The sequence below is a fragment of the Rhamphochromis sp. 'chilingali' genome (genome assembly GCF_963969265.1).
Source record: "Rhamphochromis sp. 'chilingali' genome assembly, chromosome: 3".
Lineage (NCBI taxonomy): Eukaryota > Metazoa > Chordata > Actinopteri > Cichliformes > Cichlidae > Rhamphochromis > Rhamphochromis sp. 'chilingali'.
The window spans coordinates 37,836,576-37,859,703 of NC_137931.1; the positions used below are offsets into that span (position 1 = coordinate 37,836,576).

Genomic DNA, 23,128 nt, shown 5'->3' on the forward strand with positions numbered 1-23,128 from the left:
CTCAAGCTCCCAGGCCTCTGGTAGAGGACCCGAGCTTGAAGGATAAACCGCCCGCAGGGGCGTGCTGGGTGTTTTTATATATATATATATATATATATATATATATATATATATATATATATATATATATATATATATATATATATATATATATATATGTTTTTTACCTTTTAAAAAAATTTATCTCAAAATATTATCCCTTTACAAGTTGGTATATAATATTTTCTTACACCTTGTATAACACATCTTAAATACTTTTCTTTATGAGAATGGTCATGGTATCAAAGTCAATGATTGCCCGAAGAGCTGTTGAGTTGATTCCGTCTATCTGCCATGCTGGCACAGTCCACAGGGGGTCAAATAGCTTGCCCTCTCGTTATGGCCAAGGAGGGCCGCCCTCAAGTACTAACCGTGAGTAAACTGCAATCTATAAAACAATAAAACACTGTTGTTAGAATTTGTCCTGACTGGTTGAATCTCTGAGGGTGGTAAACCTGAGCAACTGTCAAGGTTATAACCAAAGCAACAGTGTGATGGATGGTTGGTGTCTATCTAAAGGTTTCTTACTACTCCAGAGGGACTCTTTAAAAGTTCAAACACTAAAGTTGTATTTAAATTGGCTTATTGGAAGACTGATCATCATAATAACATCATTCACACTGACCTTTTGCAGCATGGAAAGCCTCTGTTTGCTTGAGATAGAGAGCAACATTTGGTGTCTGGAGCTGCTGAAATAAAGGAAAACCCCCTCACATCTTACATAAAACTGCAGTTAATCCTTAATAGAAAGAAAGTAGCCTAACGCCACTGTGTTTGCACTGACTTGAGTGAGACCCTGCTGCCTCCACATGGCCATAGTGTGGACTGAGACTGATGGATACAAGGCATCTTAAAATGGACCTATCAGAGGCTGTGTGCAAATTTCCATTGTGTCTGATGGAGCAGCCTCTGTAGAAACATTAATTACTCTCTGATGTATGTTACTTGGTATAGTGTATGTGGTGTTGGGCATTGGTTGGTTGCAGCCGCTACTTAGTTAGCAACACTTGTTGGCCTGTTAGCTTACAGTATGATGCTTTTATATTATGAATTACCTTTTAGATTTAAAATGACTGAGTTTCTATGATGAGATGTATTATTGAGCTTCATATTGATATATAAAAAAAAAACCCTGTGCAAACCTTTATTAAGTCTCCTTAAAATTGAGTTTTGTTTGCTAAACATGAAAAATTGAAGAAAGAGCTTTAATTGCTTTTGTTTTGTATGCAGTGTCTATCTCACAGGACTTAGTTGTCTCACATTTCATTAATTTCTCACATGCAATATAAATAAATGAATATGAATCAAGCTGACATTATGCTATGTGACATCCATGAGAAAGGGGCCGCTTTCATAATATGAACCATAAAAACTTTATACGCAACACAAACATTTACTGTTGGAGAAAATTTAGAGTGATACATTGTGTTGTATTTGCACTTTAGCCACCTTTTTAAAACTACACACACTTTTAGCTGAATAACATGCAGCGATGAAATATTTTCACATTGTGTCTACAGGTCTCCCCCCTCAGGAGTCAATGCACAATCTGTCCTAATCCTCTTTTCTTCTTTTCTGTCCCCAGGATGGAGCTTCTATGAAATGAAGTTCACACGTGTACCAGTAGATGGGGACATATAAATGCCAAAAGGTTGGCCTTGGTGTCATGGTTAAAAGCAAACCTGGAAGCCTTAATGTTTGGTCTCACACAGTTAACACAGTGTTTGTTTAAGGCTGAGCTCACTGTATGAATTTGAAGTGAGGGTTAATAAGTGTTTACTTGTTTTCTGCTCTGTGTGCACTCGATCAACAACAGTCCTGCGGTAGAAACACAAGTATGCGCTCTATAGAAGTGCACTTGTTTTGTGAAGAAGCTTATTTTTAGAGACACGTTTTATTCGTGTAACTTAAATACACACTATAAAAAATACAATCGGGAAATTAATTAAAACGTTTAATTTAATTAAAAGTTTATCATCTGCAGCATAACAGCTGAACTACACACGTTAGATGTACTTTTAAGTGTATTTAATATTAGTATTTAATATTTAGATGTGAATGCAGATGCTGAAACAGCTGAAGGTTGTTTTCGAGCTGTGAAGATAAACACTCTGTGGCATCTACTTCAGGTTTATCACAATTCATAAATGTCTGCGACAAGTTAAGAGTCACAAGAATCACAGAGGCTACATTACAAGATAATAGCTCCATAGAAGCCAGAAAAGGCTTTATGGAAACATGAGATCAAAGTGAGAAGGACAAGAAGTATCCTTTTCATGTGTTCTGTCAAACCTGGAGGAGGTGCTGTGAGGCCTGGGCAAAACTGGCTTAGTCTTAGCTGGATAATATTAAGAAATTTAGATAAAAAAGTTCTGTAACTGTTTTAACAGTTGGTTGTGTTTTGTAATTATGTTTTAATTATTCTTTTAACTATGTTGTCTTGCTGTTTTGAGATTTTGTTTTCCCCCAGTGTTTCCTAATTGTTTCACTGATTGTTGTGCTTAAATGTGCTCCATATAAATGAACTTGTGTATCTAGTTACCTGTGTGTTGCCCATATGCTTCCTTGCCTATTACTTTTAAGTTTTTGCCTTTTTTTTACTGCCTAAGTTTAAAAGATGTTTTTTCTCATGGTTGGTGTTACTCAGTGTGGTTTCGTGTCCCACTTTATGTTGCCTCCACCCTTTCTCGTTTCTCTGTCCTGTCTTAATTGTTTCCACCCGTGTCTCATTTCCTCTGTGTATATCTACTGGCCGTGTCTTTATAGATGTTTTTTTTATTCTCATGTGTGTTACTATGCTACCTGTCTTTGCCTTCCTGCATTAGCTTTTTTTTTTTTTTTTTTTTTAAATAATTAAGGATCAGTCTCTTTTCAATTAAGTCTTTTTTTTTTATCTGGGGCTGGCTCAATTTCTGGTTGAATCATTAGAAATCGCTTCACTCTCATTACTGGACCTTCATCCCACAACAAGGGTATGGCTCCAGTTGCACTGTGTGTGGGACCAAAGATTTTATCATTATCAAATAAGTTGGAAAACCTTATAAATAAGCCAGTTGCCAGATTTCAATCACACAGGGTACTTTAAATGCTGAAGACGATACTCTGAAGGCTTTACTTCTATAATATATATATTTTTTTATTTGTCAGTCTTGAAGCCATCAGCTCAACCAGATATTAAAAACATGCCCTTATCTTTAAAATGTATTTTTGCATACATGATAAAATACAAATGTGCACATAAATTCTTAAAGCCAGTGTCTACATTGTCTCAAAGTTGCATTTAGATGTCAAAGATGCCTAAACAAGTAGAAACACTAAATTTCACTCAAGCTATTATTGTTGTTGTGCTAAAAATAAGAAAGTCTGGTCTTATTAACTGGATGAATGTTTGTCAAAAGTGTCCCAAAACGCTCCTGTTATCTGATGCAGCAGACCACCAGCGCTGTGCATCAAGGTAACCGATTGCTGTTATTTATCTGATGTTAAGGCCTGCTTTCCAGCTCAGCTCCCATCAGCCAGTATATTCACTGGTGCCGAAACTTGGATGACCTTGGTAGTGATTGATAGGAAATGCTGATTCATAAGTCCTCCACACACACTGATGGGAATCCATTCCTCTTTCTTCTTATCACACAGCAGGAGAGGTGAAGTATTAAGTGTTGCTGCAGAGACAGGAATTCATTTTGCACCTTTCCTGTAAATTTTTTAAGACATGGAAACTGCAGTTCTTGTCATGAAGGCTTACTGTGGTTGTTTACAGTCGGTGATTTTGACAAGAATGCAGGAATGAAGAAAACAGCAATTTAAAGTATTTCATTTTTAAGAAAATTTTATTATGGAATGTTTTTGTTAATGTTTTGGATTTTTTTTGGAGCTGTTACAAAATTCTGATTGTAATGTGTAACCTGTAAATGAGATCACCCCGTGTAGGGAGAAATATTGACTTGGGATCTCATTATTTTTTGGAGTTGATCAGCTGGTATCCAGCAGATCCTCAGTACTTCAGCATGACCTAAAGAAACAAGATCATTTATTGACAGATGAAATACTTTATACTCTATAGATTGAACAGAATGGAAAGCGGCATTAATTTACCTCGCTGAGCCACTCGGTGAAGGCAGAGGTACGGGTGAAGACTGTGGGCTTCTTCACTTCGTTGCAAACACGGGAGGAAACAAAGCTGGTTACACCCTGGACATACCACCTACCATCCTGACCCACACAGTTAAGAGGACCGCCAGAGTCTCCCTGAGAGACAAAGAGGCAGAGGAAGGATTGGTGCATGAAGTAGCTGACCTTGTTCACTGCAGGTAATTCAGTTCTGACAGGTACAAGCTGCTTTCTTTTGATGCTTCACACACATTGCATCCTGATACGATGTCTCCTCCTGCACAGATCATGGTGCTCTTGACGTTGATCCCCCACCAGTCGCTGCGGCTGCACACACTGTGCTCCACCACAGGCAGCAAGGCCTGCTGCAGTTTATCAGGCATGGGACCATGAGCTGACACACAGAGAGGATAGAGCTGCTCAGCAATGCGTAAATACAACACACTGTATACTGCATGCATCAGGCGGAATCAGACAAGTTGTTTGAAAGCCAGTGCTCATTACTGTTACTAGTACTACATGCAGTTAATTAGCTTTATTATTTATACTTGCACCAAAAGCAGTTACTCATTACCTTATTAGGCAGGTCCATCAAATGTGTTATGAAACCTTTTCTAAACTAAAGTTACGTCTGCATGCAGGGCCATCCTTGGGCAATATTAGCAAGCTAGACATCATAAACACGTGGCTGCATGAGCCAAATGTGTTTTCTTGGTTTAACTGCATCCACTGCACATGTGCACTGCTGTTTTCTCCTACACTGTGTACAAAAGTTTGACATCACCCACTGGTTTGTGAATGCCTGATTCTGAGCTCTCAAGCTTTTTGCTGCCATCATCTTAGCTTTTTGAAATCAGACTTAAACTAGTAATTAAAACTCTAAACTCATGGGGATGGATCAGGTGAGAGGTTGCCTTCTCACTGACTTCTGTTGAGGTTTCTTACATGACATTGTGCACATTGCTCAGCAGTGGTCTGGCATCGATGTCATGAAAAATGTATATTCACCAACCATTTGGGAAACGGTTGCTCAAGGTTGCAAACTATTTATCTTAGGGATGGATACATTGATTGAAAAGAGTGTTCTGTACTAAAATCCTCCATGTGATTGTTTTCTTTACTGGCAGACTGCTGTAATCACCCACAGTGATTAAGGAAGAGGCTGTCTGCAAACACTTGCTAATTACTGTTGGCATTCCAGAGCCTACTGCCATCTATTGTATATAGTCTATGATTTGTAACTTCACTGAACACATTCTTCCCTGAAAACCTTTGCTAGCTAGCATGTCCCATTCCTTGCTAAACCATAATGTATGACCACTTGAAAGAGAGACTTCAGTTACATGGTTTTTACAAAAGGTATTACTACCCAAAATTAGCAGAAAATGCAGACTGCATATGCTAAAATTGAACCTTTTCACACAGATGGAACAAGACAATGACCTGCAGTTATTAACATGACATAAAAGAGACAGAGACAGTACTGTAAAGGTTTCCCCAGCCAGTGATGTAACACGGGGCTCCATGGGCGAGGATCTCTCCAGCCTGTGGAAGACAAGCAATGCCCACGCTGTCATTCATAATGGGGCTCTTATCCAGTTTCAGCAGGGCAAGATCATTCCTGGAAGAGAACCATCATAGATTTTTACTGATCGAGGAGGTGAAAGGAGGCATCTCTTAAACCAGCTAAAATGCTTCTTCGAGATTGTTTTATAGTCTTGTGTGAGAGCAGTTGCTTTTTGAAATGCATTTTCTTCAGCTTTCAGAATGTACTTACCCATCAGAGACATGGTTGATGTCCCAGTTAGGATGGACAACAATGCGCAGAATATCTATGATCTGTTCAGTTCCCTCCTGCTGGCTCATGTCATGTTCTCCCAATAACACACGGTACACATCTCCTGGCCTGTAAGACAGTTTTGACCATTTAGGATTTATCAGTTTTCTTCTCCTTATACTTTTGAATGCCAGAGTTCTTTTGGTGTGCTTTTTACACAGTCCCCGACTTCTGTCTTTATGCTCTAAACTCTCATCCCTTGATCAAGCTTAGCTAGTCACCAGATGCAGTGTCCAGCGGTCAGTACCCAGCGAGGTCCAACCAGAGTCCCTCCACAGGTGTGATGGTAACGACTGCCGTGCTTCACCTGCAGGGAAATCTGAGAAAAAGAAGCTGACAATTTAGTAATTCTAAACAAAACAATAGTTGAAGTACATTAAACATTAACAAACTGTAATTACCTGCCAAGGCCAGCTATGCGGATGGGCATCCTCTCCATTTACAACCCTACCAGTGTTGGGCTGGACAGCAGGTGTACCACAACTAAAAACTACAATTATATTCGATTATATAACTAAAATGTAATTTGTATCTGAATTTTGTCTTTTGTAAGAATTGAACTACTTTTCCCTTTTCTAACCAGACCAAACTACTTACCATATGCTGCTTGTAGCAGCATAAGGACCAGTGTCTGCAGCATGCTGTCGTTGTGAGAGGTAGTTCAGTTCGGGGAAGTTCTTTTATACCTGCTCAGTGTTTCTATCAACCCAAATGCAGATTACACTGAACTTGTGAAACTCTTTTATCAGTCTCACTGTTGATTGTAGCTGAGAAAAACCTTCCTGTTCCACAGATGCATTAGTTGGTCTTTGCTGACTTGCCTGCTGATAGGGACAAATGGGTGGTTTACTGTGAAAATAGTGCAACAGACTTTGAATTTGCTGGAACTCAAAACGCTTTTAGGCATTTTGAGATAATAATAATGATATTAAAGTGTAAAAAAATGAGTTCTATATTAAAAATAATGAAGTAATAATATGAAACATGTATCTAAAAAATATCATTTTAGGACCATAAGTATTCATTATGCAGATTGAGCGAACATTTTGAGTTAGTTTATGTAAAGCAAAGTCTTCACTATACTTTTTGACTGTTTAGTCAAATATAATGTATTATGATCCATCAAACCTACAGCCCACCCGACTGCCATCAGTCACACATTTCCTCCTAGTATGACGACTAAACATATACAGTAATTCCAGCATAGCGCCGCAAAACCTGAAAAGCGGTTGACCCCAAAAGAAAAAAAATCTAAACAACTGTCTGGGTGGGTAAAGCATTTGATCCAAGTACAGCTGTCAAATAAAGGCAACAGAGGATAATTATAGCCTTGGACAGGGTCAACTACTAACCAGGCGCATGCACCAGTTTTGTTTTTTATTATTAAACACATTAAATATATTTGCAAAAACTTAAATACTCCTCTACTCTATTATAACTTTTCCAGTCCATATAATGACATAGTGCACAGTAATTCTACAGTGCATAACTATATGACTTCTATTTTAATCCATACAATTTTTTGTGTTGAATTACTTCAACACTACACACACAGACACAAAAGAAACGGGAAGCACAATGGTAACATGCGTTTTCTTGAGCAATCTTAAAAGATTGCTCAAATTTGTCACTGTTGTGGAGCCTTTGAATGTAAAACATGACCACCTTCACCAGGTATTAAGGGGGTACACATTTTTCTTGACACCTCTAGATATTATTTAACATTTAAAATTACACATTGAAAGAGAAATAGTTTAACAGTTCCTTTACAACTGGGAGTCTGCTCGTATAATAACACTAAATGAACTTTTAGTCTAAAGTCTTAAAAGGTTTGCTGCAGGCAGACTGTTATGAAACCTGTTTTTCCCCTGTGCAGTTAGATAGCTAGTCTTAAGTGAAATCCATTAATATAAAAATAGAAAGACTTCACACATAATTACGCATTTATATGGTGTTGCAATAATAGGAAAAGCAGTTTCTGACTGTTGGAAAAAATGTAGTTGCATAACTTGCCTAGGGTTAGGGTTGTCACTTCATACACAAAACCACAGTAAATATCTGGTTGATGTTAAATTTTTAATTAATTTTGTAAAGTTGAAAATTGTGTTTTGTTTTTTTTTTGCTGACATTAAAATCTGTAAATAATTTTAGGTTGTAACCAGCAGCTGATGTCCACATACAGGGAGTGCAGAATTATTAGGCAAATGAGTATTTTGTCCACATCATCCTCTTCATGCATGTTGTCTTACTCCAAGCTGTATAGGCTCGAAAGCCTACTACCAATTAAGCATATTAGGTGATGTGCATCTCTGTAATGAGAAGGGGTGTGGTCTAATGACATGAACACCCTATATCAGGTGTGCATAATTATTAGGCAACGTCCTTTCCTTTGGCAAAATGGGTCAAAAGAAGGACTGGACAGGCTCAGAAAAGTCAAAAATAGTGAGATATCTTACAGAGGGATGCCGCACTCTCAAAATTGCAAAGCTTCTGAAGCGTGATCATCGAACAATCAAGCGTTTCATTCAAAATAGTCAACAGGGTCGCAAGAAGCGTGTGGAAAAACCAAGGCGCAAAATAACTGCCCATGAACTGAGAAAAGTCAAGCGTGCAGCTGCCAAGATGCCACTTGCCACCAGTTTGGCCATATTTCAGAGCTGCAACATCACTGGAGTGCCCAAAAGCACAAGGTGTGCAATACTCAGAGACATGGCCAAGGTAAGAAAGGCTGAAAGACGACCACCACTGAACAAGACACACAAGCTGAAACGTCAAGACTGGGCCAAGAAATATCTCAAGACTGGTTTTTCTAAGGTTTTATGGACTGATGAAATGAGAGTGAGTCTTGATGGGCCAGATGGATGGGCCCGTGGCTGGATTGGTAAAGGGCAGAGAGTTCCAGTCCGACTCAGACGCCAGCAAGGTGGAGGTGGAGTACTGGTTTGGGCTGGTATCATCGAAGATGAGCTTGTGGGGCCTTTTCAGTTTGAGGATGGAGTCAGGCTCAACTCCCAGTCCTACTGCCAGTTTCTGGAAGACACCTTCTTCAAGCAGTGGTACAGGAAGAAGTCTGCATCCTTCAAGAAAAACATGATTTTCATGCAGGACAATGCTCCATCACACGCGTCCAAGTACTCCACAGCGTGGCTGGCAAGAAAGGGTATAAAAGAAGAAAAACTAATGACATGGCCACCTTGTTCACCTGATCTGAACCCCATTGAGAACCTGTGGTCCATCATCAAATGTGAGATTTACAAGGAGGGAAAACAGTACACCTCTCTGAACAGTGTCTGGGAGGCTGTGGTTGCTGCTGCACGCAATGTTGATGGTGAACAGATCAAAACACTGACAGAATCCATGGATGGCAGGCTTTTGAATGTCCTTGCAAAGAAAGGTGGCTATATTGGTCGCTGATTTGTTTTTGTTTTGTTTTTGAATGTCAGAAATGTATATTTGTGAATGTGGAGATGTTATATTGGTTTCACTGGTAAAAATAAATAATTGAAATGGGTATATATTTGTTTTTTGTTAAGTTGCCTAATAATTATGCACAGTAATAGTCACCTGCACACACAGATATCCCCCTAAAATAGCTAAAACTAAAAACAAACTAAAAACTACTTCCAAAAACATTCAGCTTTGATATTAATGAGTGTTTTGGGTTCATTGAGAACATGGTTGTTGTTCAATAATAAAATTATTCCTCAAAAATACAACTTGCCTAATAATTCTGCACTCCCTGTACAGTCACAGTAATCATACTTTGTTCAACAGAGACACAACTTTTGTAATTTTGCAATTTTTGTAACTTTATAATTTTGAATTTTTATCAATTTTGAATCCGTTTTTAATTGTAAGTCCTTCCATTTTTAGAGGGTCAAACGCATCTGGACAGACCAACATCCTTTTAAACATAAGGAATGTTTTTAAAAGTCTAGAAACCGAGGCCATTATTAAATACTGCTTTTCCTCCCTTGCGATGTTCCGCTAAGTCTTCACTGCAGCCACCTACTGGTGCTTCGTGTTTGCGGTTCTTTCTCCACTTTTGTCCACTTTGCAGTAATTGCAAAGCATGCTCTGTTGGGTTGAAATCAAGCCAGGTGACTTGACTTGGCCATTTGATAATATCCAATTTCTTTGCCTTGGAAACACTCTGATTACTTTTGCAATAGCATTGGATCATTATCTGTTTGCAGTGTGAAGCACCATCCAATAATTTTGCTGCATTTGACTGAATCTGAGCCGAGAGAATATCCTCATACACATCAGAATTCAGCCTGTTACTTCTATCAGCAGTCACATCATCAATAATCACTTGTTCCATTGGCAGCTATACAGACCCATGCCATAGCATTACTGCTATTGTATTTGACAGATAATGTGGTATGCTTTGGATCATCAGTAGTTTCTTTAGTTCTTCATCAATTTTTCTGGTACAAGTTAATCTTGTTTTGCTCTGTCCAGAGGTTTGGACAGGTTTGTATAGATGTTACCTGGTAAAGCATGCAGTGTTTTTCACTTTGTCATAAACCCTCTTATTTCCAAGCATTAGGTTGTCTTTTGATTATAGATCTTGACAATGGCATGCCTACCTCCTCAGAGGTGTTCTTAACTTGGTTCGATGGTGTGAAATTGTTTTCTTCTTTTTTGTTTCGGCTATCTCTCTGTTTGGCTTATTTTGTTTATTCAAATCCAAATCCAATTTATTTATATATCACATTTAAAAACAAAAAGTTGCCCAAAGTGCTGTACAGAAACAAAGGGGTAAAACACAAGATAAAAACCACTGACACCCACATAAACACATAATAATACACATAATAAGCATATCAACTCACACCAGTCTAAACGCTATCGAAAAAAGATGTGTTTTCAAAAGCGACTTAAAAACAGGAAACTAAGATGCCTGTCTAATATTTAAAGGCAGCGTATTCCAAAGTTTGGGAGCCATAATTGAAAAGGCTCGTTCTCCTCTATGTTTTAGCCGAGATTTTGGGACAACCAAAATCCTTAAGTTGTCCTCCCTGACTTGCATTCTCTTTTTGGGCTTCATAAAATATTTAAAATTGCACTGAAAAGTTATAAAATAAAATAAAAAGGGTAATAGACAGGTATTTTTGTCTAGTTTCAGGAAACAAAAGATGTCACCTTTCAAATCAAGTCTGTTTAACATACCTTAACTTGTTCTGTTGTAAGATTTGGATATGCAAAATCAGTGGAAATTTGATATAAAGGGGTAGATGTGGACCAAAAGACTAAAAATTGTAGGTGACCTGAAAAGTCTTAAGAGAATAAAAAATGCTAAATATTTAAAATAGGTTTTAGAAAGATAAATTTCAACATTATAAAAGGTTTTTAAATAAAGTTTATAGATGCACCAAACAGTATTTAGCCATCTTTAAATATCTAATAAGAATCCAAATCCAAAGCCGTTTATTAGCTATGCATTTTTAAAATCTATTTTAACCATCCATCCATTTTCTTCCACTTATCCGGGGCCGGGTCGCGGGGGCAGCAGCCCAAGCAGAGAATCCCAGACCTCCCTCTCCCAAGCCACCTCCTCCAGCTTGTCTGGGGGAACACCAAGGCGTTCCCAGGCCAGCCGAGAGATATAATCTCTCCAGCATGTCCTGGGACATGCCGGGAAAACCTCACCCAGGAAGCACCCAGGAGGCATCGTTGTCAGATGGCCAAACCACCTAAACTGGCTCCTTTCGAAGTGGAAGAGCAGCGGTTCTACTCTGAGCCCCTCCCGAATGGCCGTATTTCTCACCCTATCTCTAAGGGGAAGGCCAGCCACTCTTCGGAGGAAGCCCATTTCTGCCGCTCGTATTTTAACCAATAAATAGTAAATATCATCACTCCACTGTTAACAGCAAATAACTGCTCCAAAAAGTTGAATTCTCAATGTTTCCCATTTACAGGGTTGGGAAGGTTACTTTTAAAATGTATTCCATTACAGAATACAGAATACATGCCCCAAAATGTATTCTGTAACGTATTCCGTTACGTTACTCAATGACAGTAACGTATTCTGAATAATTTGGATTACTTAATATATTATCATGCTTTTTACAACTACGTGAATGTACTATTGCTGTGTGATTTATTACTATTACTGAAGGTCCGCGACTCCAAACTGTAGTAAAGGGACCTCTGGCTAATACGGCGGGGTCCCTGTTGGCTCGTAGCCGAAAAATATCTTTACTTTGTTGTGTGGGTCAACTTTTCTTGCGAGAGACAGAGAGAGGCGTTGAAAGGCTCCAACGGAACTTATTGTTTTCGGAGGAAAACACGAACACGGTGTACAGTCGAGTCTTAATAGCTTACTTACAACTGGGCTCGTCAGGCTCTCTTCTCGGCTGCAGTGGTTATTATTATATTTACATGCTTCCAGCTCCCGTTTTTGCTCGATGACTGCTCGTACCTTTCCACTCCCCTTTTTCTCCCTCCTCGCGCTCACAGACACATAACGTGTATGGCAGTCCATTCTCCCTGCAACACAGACTACACTACCCATGATGCTACATTCTTTAGAGCTATGCTTGTAGCATTCTGCCTGTTAGCTTAGCACAACAACAACAACAACGAAAAGGCCTCTCTCACCCAGGAAACACACAGTCGCAGAGAGAGAGAGAGAGAGAGCGTCGCCCTGTAACCATGGCAACCGTAACGCTGCCGCCTGGAACAACAGAACGTAGCTGTCAAACAAAACCCAAACAGTCCTGACCCGCGACAATATGAAACAGGAAAGTACCGCAGTGTAATCCATTTATTTCAACAAAGTAACTGTATTCTGAATACCACCTTTTTAACCGGTAACTGTAACGGAATACAGTTACTCATATTTTGTATTTTAAATACGTAACGGCGGTACATGTATTCCGTTACTCCCCAACGCTGCCCATTTATTAATGTTGTTTATTATAAAAGGCCTACTCAGCTTTGCAAATAACTGCATTGAAAAATTCAGCTAAACAGGAAAAAAAACCAAAACCCTTCTGCTCAGACAATCTGTTCCCAGAGTAAATTTGTGGGCTCTGTGAAAACGAGAATGGATGTAGCTGAGAAAGCAGCTCAGGGTGAGTGAAGAAGAAAAGCAGGCAGAAACTGAGACAAGGGTTTTAGTGTCGTCAGCTGTCCCGCCCGGAGCTTAGTGTACTGCGAGAAGTACATTTTCTTCCAGCAACCACAGAATTGGATAGCTTTGGGTTACCTTCAAGAGAAACAGTCCTGTAACAACTTTCTCTCCTTTAATAACATGTAATACATTCACGAAGGGGCCCACGCTGCTGAATCTGGACCCAATTCTTCACGCCTCACTCAGACAGTATCCTTTTCTCCTGAGGGAAACTAATATCACTCTCTGGAGAAAACTCCTCGCATCCATAAATTTCCCCCTTTTAGAGAGCAAATCAAATCGATATTGCCCCAAACAGCTAAATGGTTTCACTTATTTTCTTGCTCTGTTAAGATCATTCCTTATAGATACGGTATAACGATTTATGAATCAGGCATGTGCTGTATGTTTGCATAACACAGCAGTGACATAGGGAGCTGTGAATAATTCTGATTATGGACTGAGAAACTCACAGCTCTCACTGAATTTACCACTTATGCTGTTTACTGGAGGTGACTCAGGAGGGAGTTAGCATGTAATATGGATGAATGCGAGGGAACAATAAATTCTATGAAACTAAACTGTGAAAAGGAATCACTGACACTTTTAAATCATTTTTATGTTGGTGATGTACTGTTATTTAAGATGCAGCAAGACTTTCAATCACAAAGCAACAATGAGTCGTTTTATTAATAAACTTTGACTTTTAATATTTACAGATGTTTTTTGTTACAAGCACAGGTCAACATGCCAACATACCTTTGCAGTCTCTTTTTTATCACTGTGAAAAAGGAGATCTGAATATTATATTAAAATTACATTAAACACGCCGGCAAAATAATCGATCATAACTTCAAAGTAACACTGCTGGGAGAAAAAAATCAGCCGAAAAACGTGTTCACATCTTCATTTTAACAAGTGCCAACATACCACACAATCCTTTACATTTTCCTTTTCACCATTGTTATATAAAGGAGATCAATGTAGAATAAAAAAAATACTTAAAATTAAAAATATATCAGCAGAAGCACTCAGCATGATTTTAAAATTTCAAAGCTAGAAACATCAACTGATAAAAATCTTTAAATCTTAATTTTAAGGTGAGTATTGTAGTGGGCAGTGAAGTCTAACAGAAACCATCATTAAAAACAAACTGGAAAAACAAACTCCCATTTTACATGTCAAACAGCATTCTGTCCCATAAAATCCATCCTATGAATTAACATCATCTTACTGTAAGGGTGCATTAAATATGCATTATTTAGATATATTATAGAATATAATAGCCCTTTATTATCATTCTACATGTACGATGAAATTATGAGTGCTCCACGCCAGCTGTGCAGGAGTAAAAAATATGAAATATAAATCGTAAAGACATCGGGAATAAATAGCAAACAGAACAAGAACAATACAAAACAAGAGTAGTGCATCTAACATGCACTGAAAGCCTACAAAAAGATGCAATATGACATGGCAATGGAACATTTTTCTGTAGAATGAGTATTTTCACTTTTGATGCTTAAAATCTGATTTGCTAACAACACACAGCAATGAGGTGTTCTTCTTGGCTTGGCTTTGTGTAAATGAGCGGGTCACATCATACCACTGGCCATAGCTTTGCTAATAACTTTGTCAGGCAGTCACAGCAATGCTATATTAGTTATAACTATCCCCAAACATGCAAAATAAATAACTTTCAAACCAGCTGCTGTCAGATTCCAAAGAAAATCTGGATAAATGGAAACAGTTTTATAGAACATTTGCAGGCATCTGGTCATGAACTTGTAAAAGAAATCATACCCTGGCCCTGGATGCTGGGGCATCAATATCTGCAATGAACTCCAGTTTCTGAAACATTTGTGATAGACCAACAATGACATCCATGGAGCCACACTGAAAAAACAAGTCCAGTCATTTCCAACATTAACAAAAAAAATATCGTGGTATCGTGTTACATAACATTTTATAGCATAATATATTTAGATTATAATAAAATCGATGGAAAAATATAGTTTGGTGTAAAATTATATGAGCTGTTTCGAAGTTGCCTACAGCTATAACCTTTTTATTGTTTTTTCTTCCTAAATGTAGAAAAAAAAATTCCATCGAGGCATTGTTCTGCTGAACTATGTAAATCGATATTTCCGAAGAGAAATACAGCCACAGAAGCAGGTCTGCTCTTTATTCAGTGGTAGCTCAAGACAGAGATAAATTATCTGAGAGCAGCCAGCACAGTTTAAGGCCAAGTATATATCTCCCAAGGTTTTTAGATATATCAAAAATGTGAGTGGAGCAGCCTGGAGACTGAGAAAATGCTGCCAATTAGAGCTCTGAAGCATAAATCACACTTTACTGCTCTGTCACATCAAGTGGCCAATATTCAGTTTCCAGCCACTGACAGTCATTAATAGAAGGCATAAAATAGGTTGAATGAATGCACAGTATACAATATCATCTTTCACCAGAAGAGAGGAAAAATGTGATGCATGAACATTTTTTTTCAAAGCCATTCAGTAGATCTTCCAATGAATACATTTTCCAAAAGAGCAGAATAGGCAGTATTCATTTTTACTTATCAATATTTTTTATTTTTTGTTTAAATAAAAGAAAAAGTACTAATTGGTACATTTTAGAGGTGCTGAAGGGCATTTTCTTATCTTTGGATGGAACCAGAGGCTTGTGCTGGGAAGCAAGTTTAACATCGCCAAGTTATCTTTTCCTTATCTGGCCGATAAGGCGGATGAAGAGGTCACACGAAACTTAAAAAGTCAAACAAGGGCATGAGATGGCATTAACAGCATATAACCAGCCACAACCACGGACAGGTCTACTGTCAGCAGACTGAGATATTTTATGAAGACGATCAATCTGTAACACTAGGAAAAATACAATGGCACTTCAGTCAGATGAGCAGAGCATGTCATGTGTGTTTGTGTGTGTGAAATTTAATCCCGGAAAAGCATTATATAAATAACTCATTTGAAGACAGAAAGGAAAACTGGCATGTTAATATGCTTATTAGCATCGCATCTTTAAGATGTGGGAAGATCCAACATGTAATTACAGTCATGCATTTTGTTAAATTAACAGGCAAAAATGTGCTAAACAGTCTTCCAGCAGCTTGCAATGTTAAACGATCTGAGAGCAATTAAAGGAGAAATATAAAAAGGACATAGGCTTAAGTGCTCCGTTTTAGGATTGTAATAGTATAATGAGTTTATAGGCCAATATATTGCTGTAGAATCGTCTGCAGTCAACACAAAAAAGATTAAGGAATGTAAGAAAAGTGCTCACAGGAAGCTACATCTCATGTTGATAAACATAAAGGGAAAGACAAAGATGGAAACCCTGTCCCCTCACAATAAAGTCTGAGGGATCTTCCAGGATTGTGTTCCTAATGTCCAGAAAACTGACTGGTCACTTGTTGATCTCTTATCAAGACTTTTGAACTGCTGAACTTTAGTGTCTTTTTGGCTTGTCACGTATGAGCGGGTCAATTTTCTTACCACTATGTCAGTGATGTATTACTGCAGGACCTTAGAGATGACAGAGAGAGAAATAAAATACTTGCGAGAGATGAGATCATCTCTAGGAAAAGTTGACTAAACTCTGATATTGCTATTATTGCTATTGCTAGTTATTTTTTCTATTGATTCTATTAATCGCTCAACAACGATAGCTTGCCAAGATTGCAAGGCACTGTTGAGCTTGCGTTTTCACCCATTGATAGGCTGTCCTTCACCATGACTGACAAGTGCTTGGGAGCACAAGAAAGAAAAGAAAATAGACTCTGTTGGATACACAGTCTTTCTCTTCTCACGTTCCCATCTCGAGGGGCAAAGTTCTTTTACCAAATGGAACAGGCTCTGCTTGTATGTGTTATGTAGACGGTGGTTAAATAATGTCACAGCTTTTCATCTCAGTTTGTTTTGATTTAAACTGATTTATAAACTCATGATCGTATCCATTCAACCTCTGAACAAGCTACAGCAAGTAACCCGTTAGCTTGTGCAAAAATACTGACAACAGAGGACATCAATGACGGAGTAGACAGTTCCGACAGATCCATGATTCACAGGTTATTGCCTATAAAACAACAAACGTGACACTTAATTGACCATTATTTGAATTAAGACCTATTTATATGATCATTGTTTGTAAGTTGAATCAAATTCTGACCAATCCTGTTGGAGTAGTGACTCTTGTTAACTGTGAACAAACATAGGAATGGCGATCGTGGCTCAAGAGTTGGGCATTTGTCTTGTAATTGGAAGGTTGCCAGTTCGAGCCCCGTCGTTGGCCGTTGTGTCCTTGGGCAAGACACTTCACCCATTGCCTACTGGTGGTGGTCAGAGGGCCCGGTGGCGCCAGTGTCCAGCAGCCTCGCCTCTGTCAGTGCGCCCCAGGGTGGCTGTGGCTACAATGTAGCTTGCCATCACCAGTGTGTGAATGGGTGCATGATTGTGCATAGTGGAAAGTGCTTTGGGGTCCTTAGGACCAAGTAAAGCGCTATACAAATACAGACCATTTAATGTCGTGTGTGTGTGGAGTTTATTCGTCCTTTGGTTGTTTATGTAACTAAAAAACAAAACAAAGAAATAGTTTGTTTAGTAACATTACTGGAATACCTAAAATGAGGCAATAATCTTCTATTCTATTTTTTTTTTTAAAAGTATTCCTCATAAAGGATATGGTTTATAGTCCATAGATTTGCATTTGAATTCAAAGATTTCAATTTTTAAATAATAAAATCTGTGTTTCCTCTGACTGCCCACGAGCTGTTTGGGTACCATCCCACTTCTCCTGCTTTTTCAGGTTCCTGAAGATTGAGAAGCAGAATGAAATTTGCCTGAAGGCTGAAGTCAGAGATGATTGTGTCTGCTTGTAGCTTGGCATAAATTTTAGCCTTCGGGTTGCCGTTTCGACATGTAACCCTGTTCTTTAGCTGCTGAGCCTCTCTGCTCTGTTCCTGCTGCTGTTCCTTCTCTCAGTCAGGATGGATGGGATGGGCTTTATCTAATTATTGCAGCAGATGTTGGTTCTGAGTACTTTTTAAAACATTTACTCAGCCATGAAGAGTTGAGCGAGAGTCTTTTTTTTTAAGCAATGCCTTATTTCACACTTTGCTGCACAGTCTTTCTCTGCAGGAGCTTTTTTGACTGGAGATTATGTGCTGTGTTTCATGGGACTTTACCGAACGAGGGGTTTCTGATTTCAGTTTCATTTCTTATACTTTACAAAAAGAATCTGAAGAATGTTAAATCACACTGCTGTTACCTCTCTGCTATATATTTTAGATGTCGCTTTACATTTGCTCCAATTTGGCCACAGTGCTCAGGTTGAGGTCATCTCTGGATCACCCCAGGATGTTAACAAAGCAAAGTCAGGGAAATACAATCAAAGCCAAATTTGTTTTACCCTCAAATGTCTTGTTCTGATTTTGAGGTCACTGTCAAGAGGAAGAACAACTACAAAGCAAAGCCTTTGTTGCCTGTCATGGACCCTCAAGCCGACACAACAAAGAAAAGGAGAGTTATTCACAACAAGGCAATTAGACTCCTTTCTAATAATTGGTAATGAAAGATGAAGGAAACTTAAACCAAATAAACAAAGACCTCCCCCTTTTGGGGCAGGCAAGAGAATCTTCGTCATGTCTGACAGTCCAACCTTAACATCTCGGACCCCCGCTGGCCAGGTCAGCAACAGTTACGTTTTGCTTATAATCAGCTCCATTTGAGAACGTCAAGGCACCTTTCATTTGGATTCATTGCTGCCCCATTTTACTTCCTCTCGCTCCCTCCTTCCCTTTAGTTCTGTCTAACTAAAACCTCACTGGTCAAATTAAAAACAGTTTAGCCCCCTGCACTGGTTTCCATCACAAGCACGTAAACACAAAGTGCTTTGGTCGTGTCAGACAGAGGCACCGTGATTATCTCTGCTCCTTTAACCGACTGATCAAATGCGGGTTCACCCACTGGTTCTGCAGTGATATAAGCATTTGAGTGAAAAGGAGACGCCTGCTGTTTTTGTGGAGCGCAGTTCTACCACACTGACGGAGCACGCCCGCACATCTGGCTGTGAGCGACTCTGACGATGAAACACAATCTTGCACAACAGCGACCAAAACTGTAGCACTGGAGTAACACTTTTTGGCACTAACCTTTCAGAGGTGCCACCTGGTTATTGTGAAATTGAATTGAAGTGAACAGATCTGTAATTCAGGGCCCACGACATCAAAAGGAAAACAACATAATAAGGTTTAATCGTCAACTTTCTGATGGCTAATGACCCCAAAATTAACTGTCGGGTTTGATTAGAGAGCTCGGTGCTTAACACTAACCTACCCGAGCTGAAATGAAATATGCTACTGAATATTACTTTCAAAGGGAGATTTGAGTGAAACTCTAAGATGCCAGCAGGGGGATCATGACAGAGCAACACCAGACAGGGAAAGCTCCTTTTTAGTCTCGTCTCCGAGAAGCTTAAGTTTCTTGGCTGTGACTGACGGACAATAACAAAGAAGCCCTCCCTACATATTAGCCCTCCGTATTCCATAGTCACTGTGTGCTTTTTCATCATGGTGTTTTTGTTATAAGATGTTGAATGCTGGTATTAAACTTCAAATGAAATGGAAAAACCACATGCACTTAAGTTTCAGACACCCTCAGAGTCTCAACATGAACATTTTAATTTTCTTAACATTTCTATCTCTGTGATGATGACGCTCGGTCGTTTTACCACTTTGGTCCAGACTGAAATATCGTAACAACTGTTTGGACAGTCGCTGAAATGCCATTTGTGGTTCCAAGAGGATGAATTCCAATAATCCCCTGATACGTTTGTTTAGCATCACCGTGGGATTTATGGCAAATTGTGATTTTTATTTAAGATTTTCTGCTTGATGCTTTATAATTATGACTAACACACTGATTTGAAACCTGTTCTAAATTGCGGGGAAAGTCAATGATGTCAATCACATCCAAAACAAAACCCTTTTGTTTCATTTGTACACTTAGTAATGGAAGAAAACATGAAGTTCTTTCCTTTGTCAGGCACCCTCAATATCACCTAGACCCTATTTTTATGATAACTGTGAAACCAAAATATTTCTTAAGACAAAGATTTATTATTTGAGAAGTATGACCTTTTCGTCAAGAGTTAGAAAAGAGCTCTTAACGTGACTGCTAAATGGACTAGTATTTCTTTGGTACCTTAACTCTTACTGAGCACCCTAAGCACTTTTTAAAATCACATTAATACTTCTCTTTATTCTATGCACTTTAGGCATTTTATCCACTGCGCATATCCAAGTGAGGCTTCAGTATTTTGCCCAAGGAAACCTCCACATGTTCACTAGAGGAGCACAGGATTGTATTTTTGGTCTGGCCTGTAGTGGTACTTATACATCTAGATTATTTTGGTTAGAGCTGACCCAATTTGGAGACGTGGGCTACAGAGATATCAGCCTTCTTTTAAAAACAACGATAATGGAATAATGAAACCCAGTTACCTTGTGCTTGCTTAAGCAAGAAAACTCGACATTAGTGTCTCTTCCACGAGTCATTACCTGGCTACACACACAATAACCAAATCCACAAAGGTTTTTCATGTAGGAACTATTGTCTCCTTTGTTAAACTGCACCTAACTGAGATGAAAGGCTCATGCTAGTGACAGCGTGACAGGATGTAAACATTAATGGCTACAGAAAACAGACAGGCGTTGGCAGACGTCGATAGCACGCAGAAATAGTTTCTACATGACAAGGTTTTTCTTTTTTCATTTTGTTTTTATTTTCCTGTTTTGTTTTTAGTAAACTAGGTCATGATTTCTGGAAGAGACTTGTGCTCCAGCTTGCTCAGTAGGTATTATTAGGTTCCTTCTATAATAGTATAATGTTAAACATCTTACAATGTAAAAAGCCCTGAAGTGATTGTTGCTGTAATATAATAACAGTATCTTAAATACATTTTTTTGGAAAAGAGCAGAACAAGTACTACCTGCACCATCTTCAGTCTCAGACAACAGATGTGAACAGGGCTATCTGGTTATGAGAGACTAACTTTCAAGTTAAAATACTAATAATACATATAATTAGCACATTTAAGTAACACAGAATGTTTTGCTGAATTCCCCTTAGGAACTTGCCAACCTTCCCATTTCTCGACTCTGCTGTGGGTTTGTTTGCAGAATTTAGCTCAAAGCTCTGCGATGCATTAGTAACAATCTCTAACAGCCGCTAATGATGCAGCATATTCTTTGCCTTTTTCTCTTCAAAGCTGGATATGTACAAAGACTTTTTCTGTTGTTATGTGTTGTTTTCTGGAGTTACATTTTCAAGAAAATGCAATAACTGCAACTTTGCAGGCATCTGCGGCTTTGTGAGTTTGTACCTGTAGGGTAATGCTGATGAAAACGTTGGTTGAAGTTAAGGCTAAATGTGTTTCTTTTCCCCAGAAGTGTACAAAAAGTGTGTGTTGAATGGCTGTATGCATAAACACAGACTAGGTAGTTTAATCAAATTAGAAGCTTAGGATTTTTTTTTACTTCTCTGAATGTGTCGGGTTCATAATGGGGCCATTGACCAGCTTTAGCGCACCTCACACATCCACTAACACCTGCAACACCTCTGTAAATTGGCAGGCAGCAGTGGTTTAATATACTGAACTGTGAAGAGTTCATAAATCTCTTGCAACGTGGCTAACGGTGCAGTTTTGAGACCGCTGAGGAGAGAAGGCCACTCCAGCTGCACACTCACAAAAATAATATATTTATTGTGGGCCCTGTATTTCAAAACAAATATGGTAATACAATGAAGAATACAAAATGATGAAAAAGAGGCAGATTTGCAGAATGATTCCAAGAAATAGTTAAGTGACAGAGGTGCAAATGAAAACTGCTCAAAAATAAAACACCAAAAAACTGACATGATATACATGAGCAATTTAGAAAGCGTCAAGCTCTCAAATATACAGTTATCCAGTATATATTTTCTAGTGCATTAAAATCAAAGCGCTATGGTAACCACAAAGTGAAAGGGCGTGTAACTCTAGATGACCTTGCAGTCACATGGCCAGCGGCATCGATGTGTTAATGAAAATGACGCATAGTCAGCTCAACCTGAAACCCAAGGCTTAAACAAACACATACAAATCACAGCCCTAATGTGTCCAACACCACCTCCACAGTGCCTGGCCTCAAAGACGACGTGGCAAGAAGGGCCCCCCCCTTCCCTGTCCGTGCAGGTAAACACACCTGTATATTTATAATTTTATGCAAACATTATATAAATATTGTTGAAAAGTCGTTGACGTAAAGTTAGTGCTTTCTGGCTGCCGGTGCCTCCTGAAGTTTAGGTCCAAACACAAAGAGCTCTCTGTGTAATATGTATGCATTCACACATATGCACCCAGACCCCAGCAACACACAATATATTAGGATCTTGCAGACATATTCACAATATATACAAGACTTTTGATTTCTCCTGTAAATATTTAAATATGTCCTAAATCATCTCATGTTTCCCAGGTGGATTTATTTTTATTATTTTAAAAGTATAGTGGAGGTCAGGACTGTGGTGTTGAGCATACCATTTTTCCAAACATAAGTGGAGTGTGTGTGTGTGTGTGTGTGTGTGTGTGTGTGTGTGTGTGTGTGTGTGTGTGTGTGTGTGTGTGTGTGTGTTATGACCCATGTGCTAGTGATTTTACCACTCCTCTGTGTATGCTGAGATGACAGCGGCTGAGGTCTAGGTGGCTGGGTGCCGGCACCACCACTATCAACAGGGACCTGGAGCAGTTGATGATTGGCTGGTTAGTCGTGCAAAGGTCCAACCATGAACTAGTGTCATTCCTTCCTAAGCTTCAGAAAAGGTTATGCAGAGGACAGCTATGCAACAGCAGCATGAATCAATATATGTCTTAAAGGAAATGTTTGTCCAGTTTGGGGAAAAGGATTTTATTTTTTGTCAGTAGGTTAGACAAAAATATTGATGCCGATCTCACTTTTTTCTGTTCAGTGT

At 38.8% G+C, this 23,128-nt stretch overlaps 1 protein-coding gene across 3 annotated transcripts; it reads right to left on the reverse strand.

The window, feature by feature from the left end:
• Positions 1 to 3,221: 3,221 nt before the first annotated feature.
• LOC308394272 (chymotrypsin-like elastase family member 3B) lies at positions 3,222 to 12,566 on the reverse strand. Of its 3 annotated transcripts, none has more exons than XM_080878527.1 (9): positions 12,321 to 12,565; positions 6,584 to 6,807; positions 6,388 to 6,476; positions 6,208 to 6,305; positions 5,927 to 6,055; positions 5,634 to 5,770; positions 4,401 to 4,543; positions 4,135 to 4,287; positions 3,224 to 4,051 (listed from the first exon to the last, which is right to left on the reverse strand). In XM_080878527.1, exons 2-9 carry the CDS (start codon positions 6,624 to 6,626, stop codon positions 4,034 to 4,036), a joined length of 810 nt encoding a protein of 269 aa, XP_080734653.1. In that variant the 5' UTR covers positions 6,627 to 6,807; positions 12,321 to 12,565; the 3' UTR covers positions 3,224 to 4,033. The 3 variants fall into 3 exon arrangements, with proteins under 3 accessions (XP_080734651.1, XP_080734653.1, XP_080734652.1); XM_080878526.1 differs by having other exon boundaries at positions 6,584 to 6,810; XM_080878525.1 differs by lacking the exons at positions 6,388 to 6,476; positions 6,584 to 6,807 and having other exon boundaries at positions 3,222 to 4,051; positions 12,321 to 12,566.
• Positions 12,567 to 23,128: the final 10,562 nt, after the last annotated feature.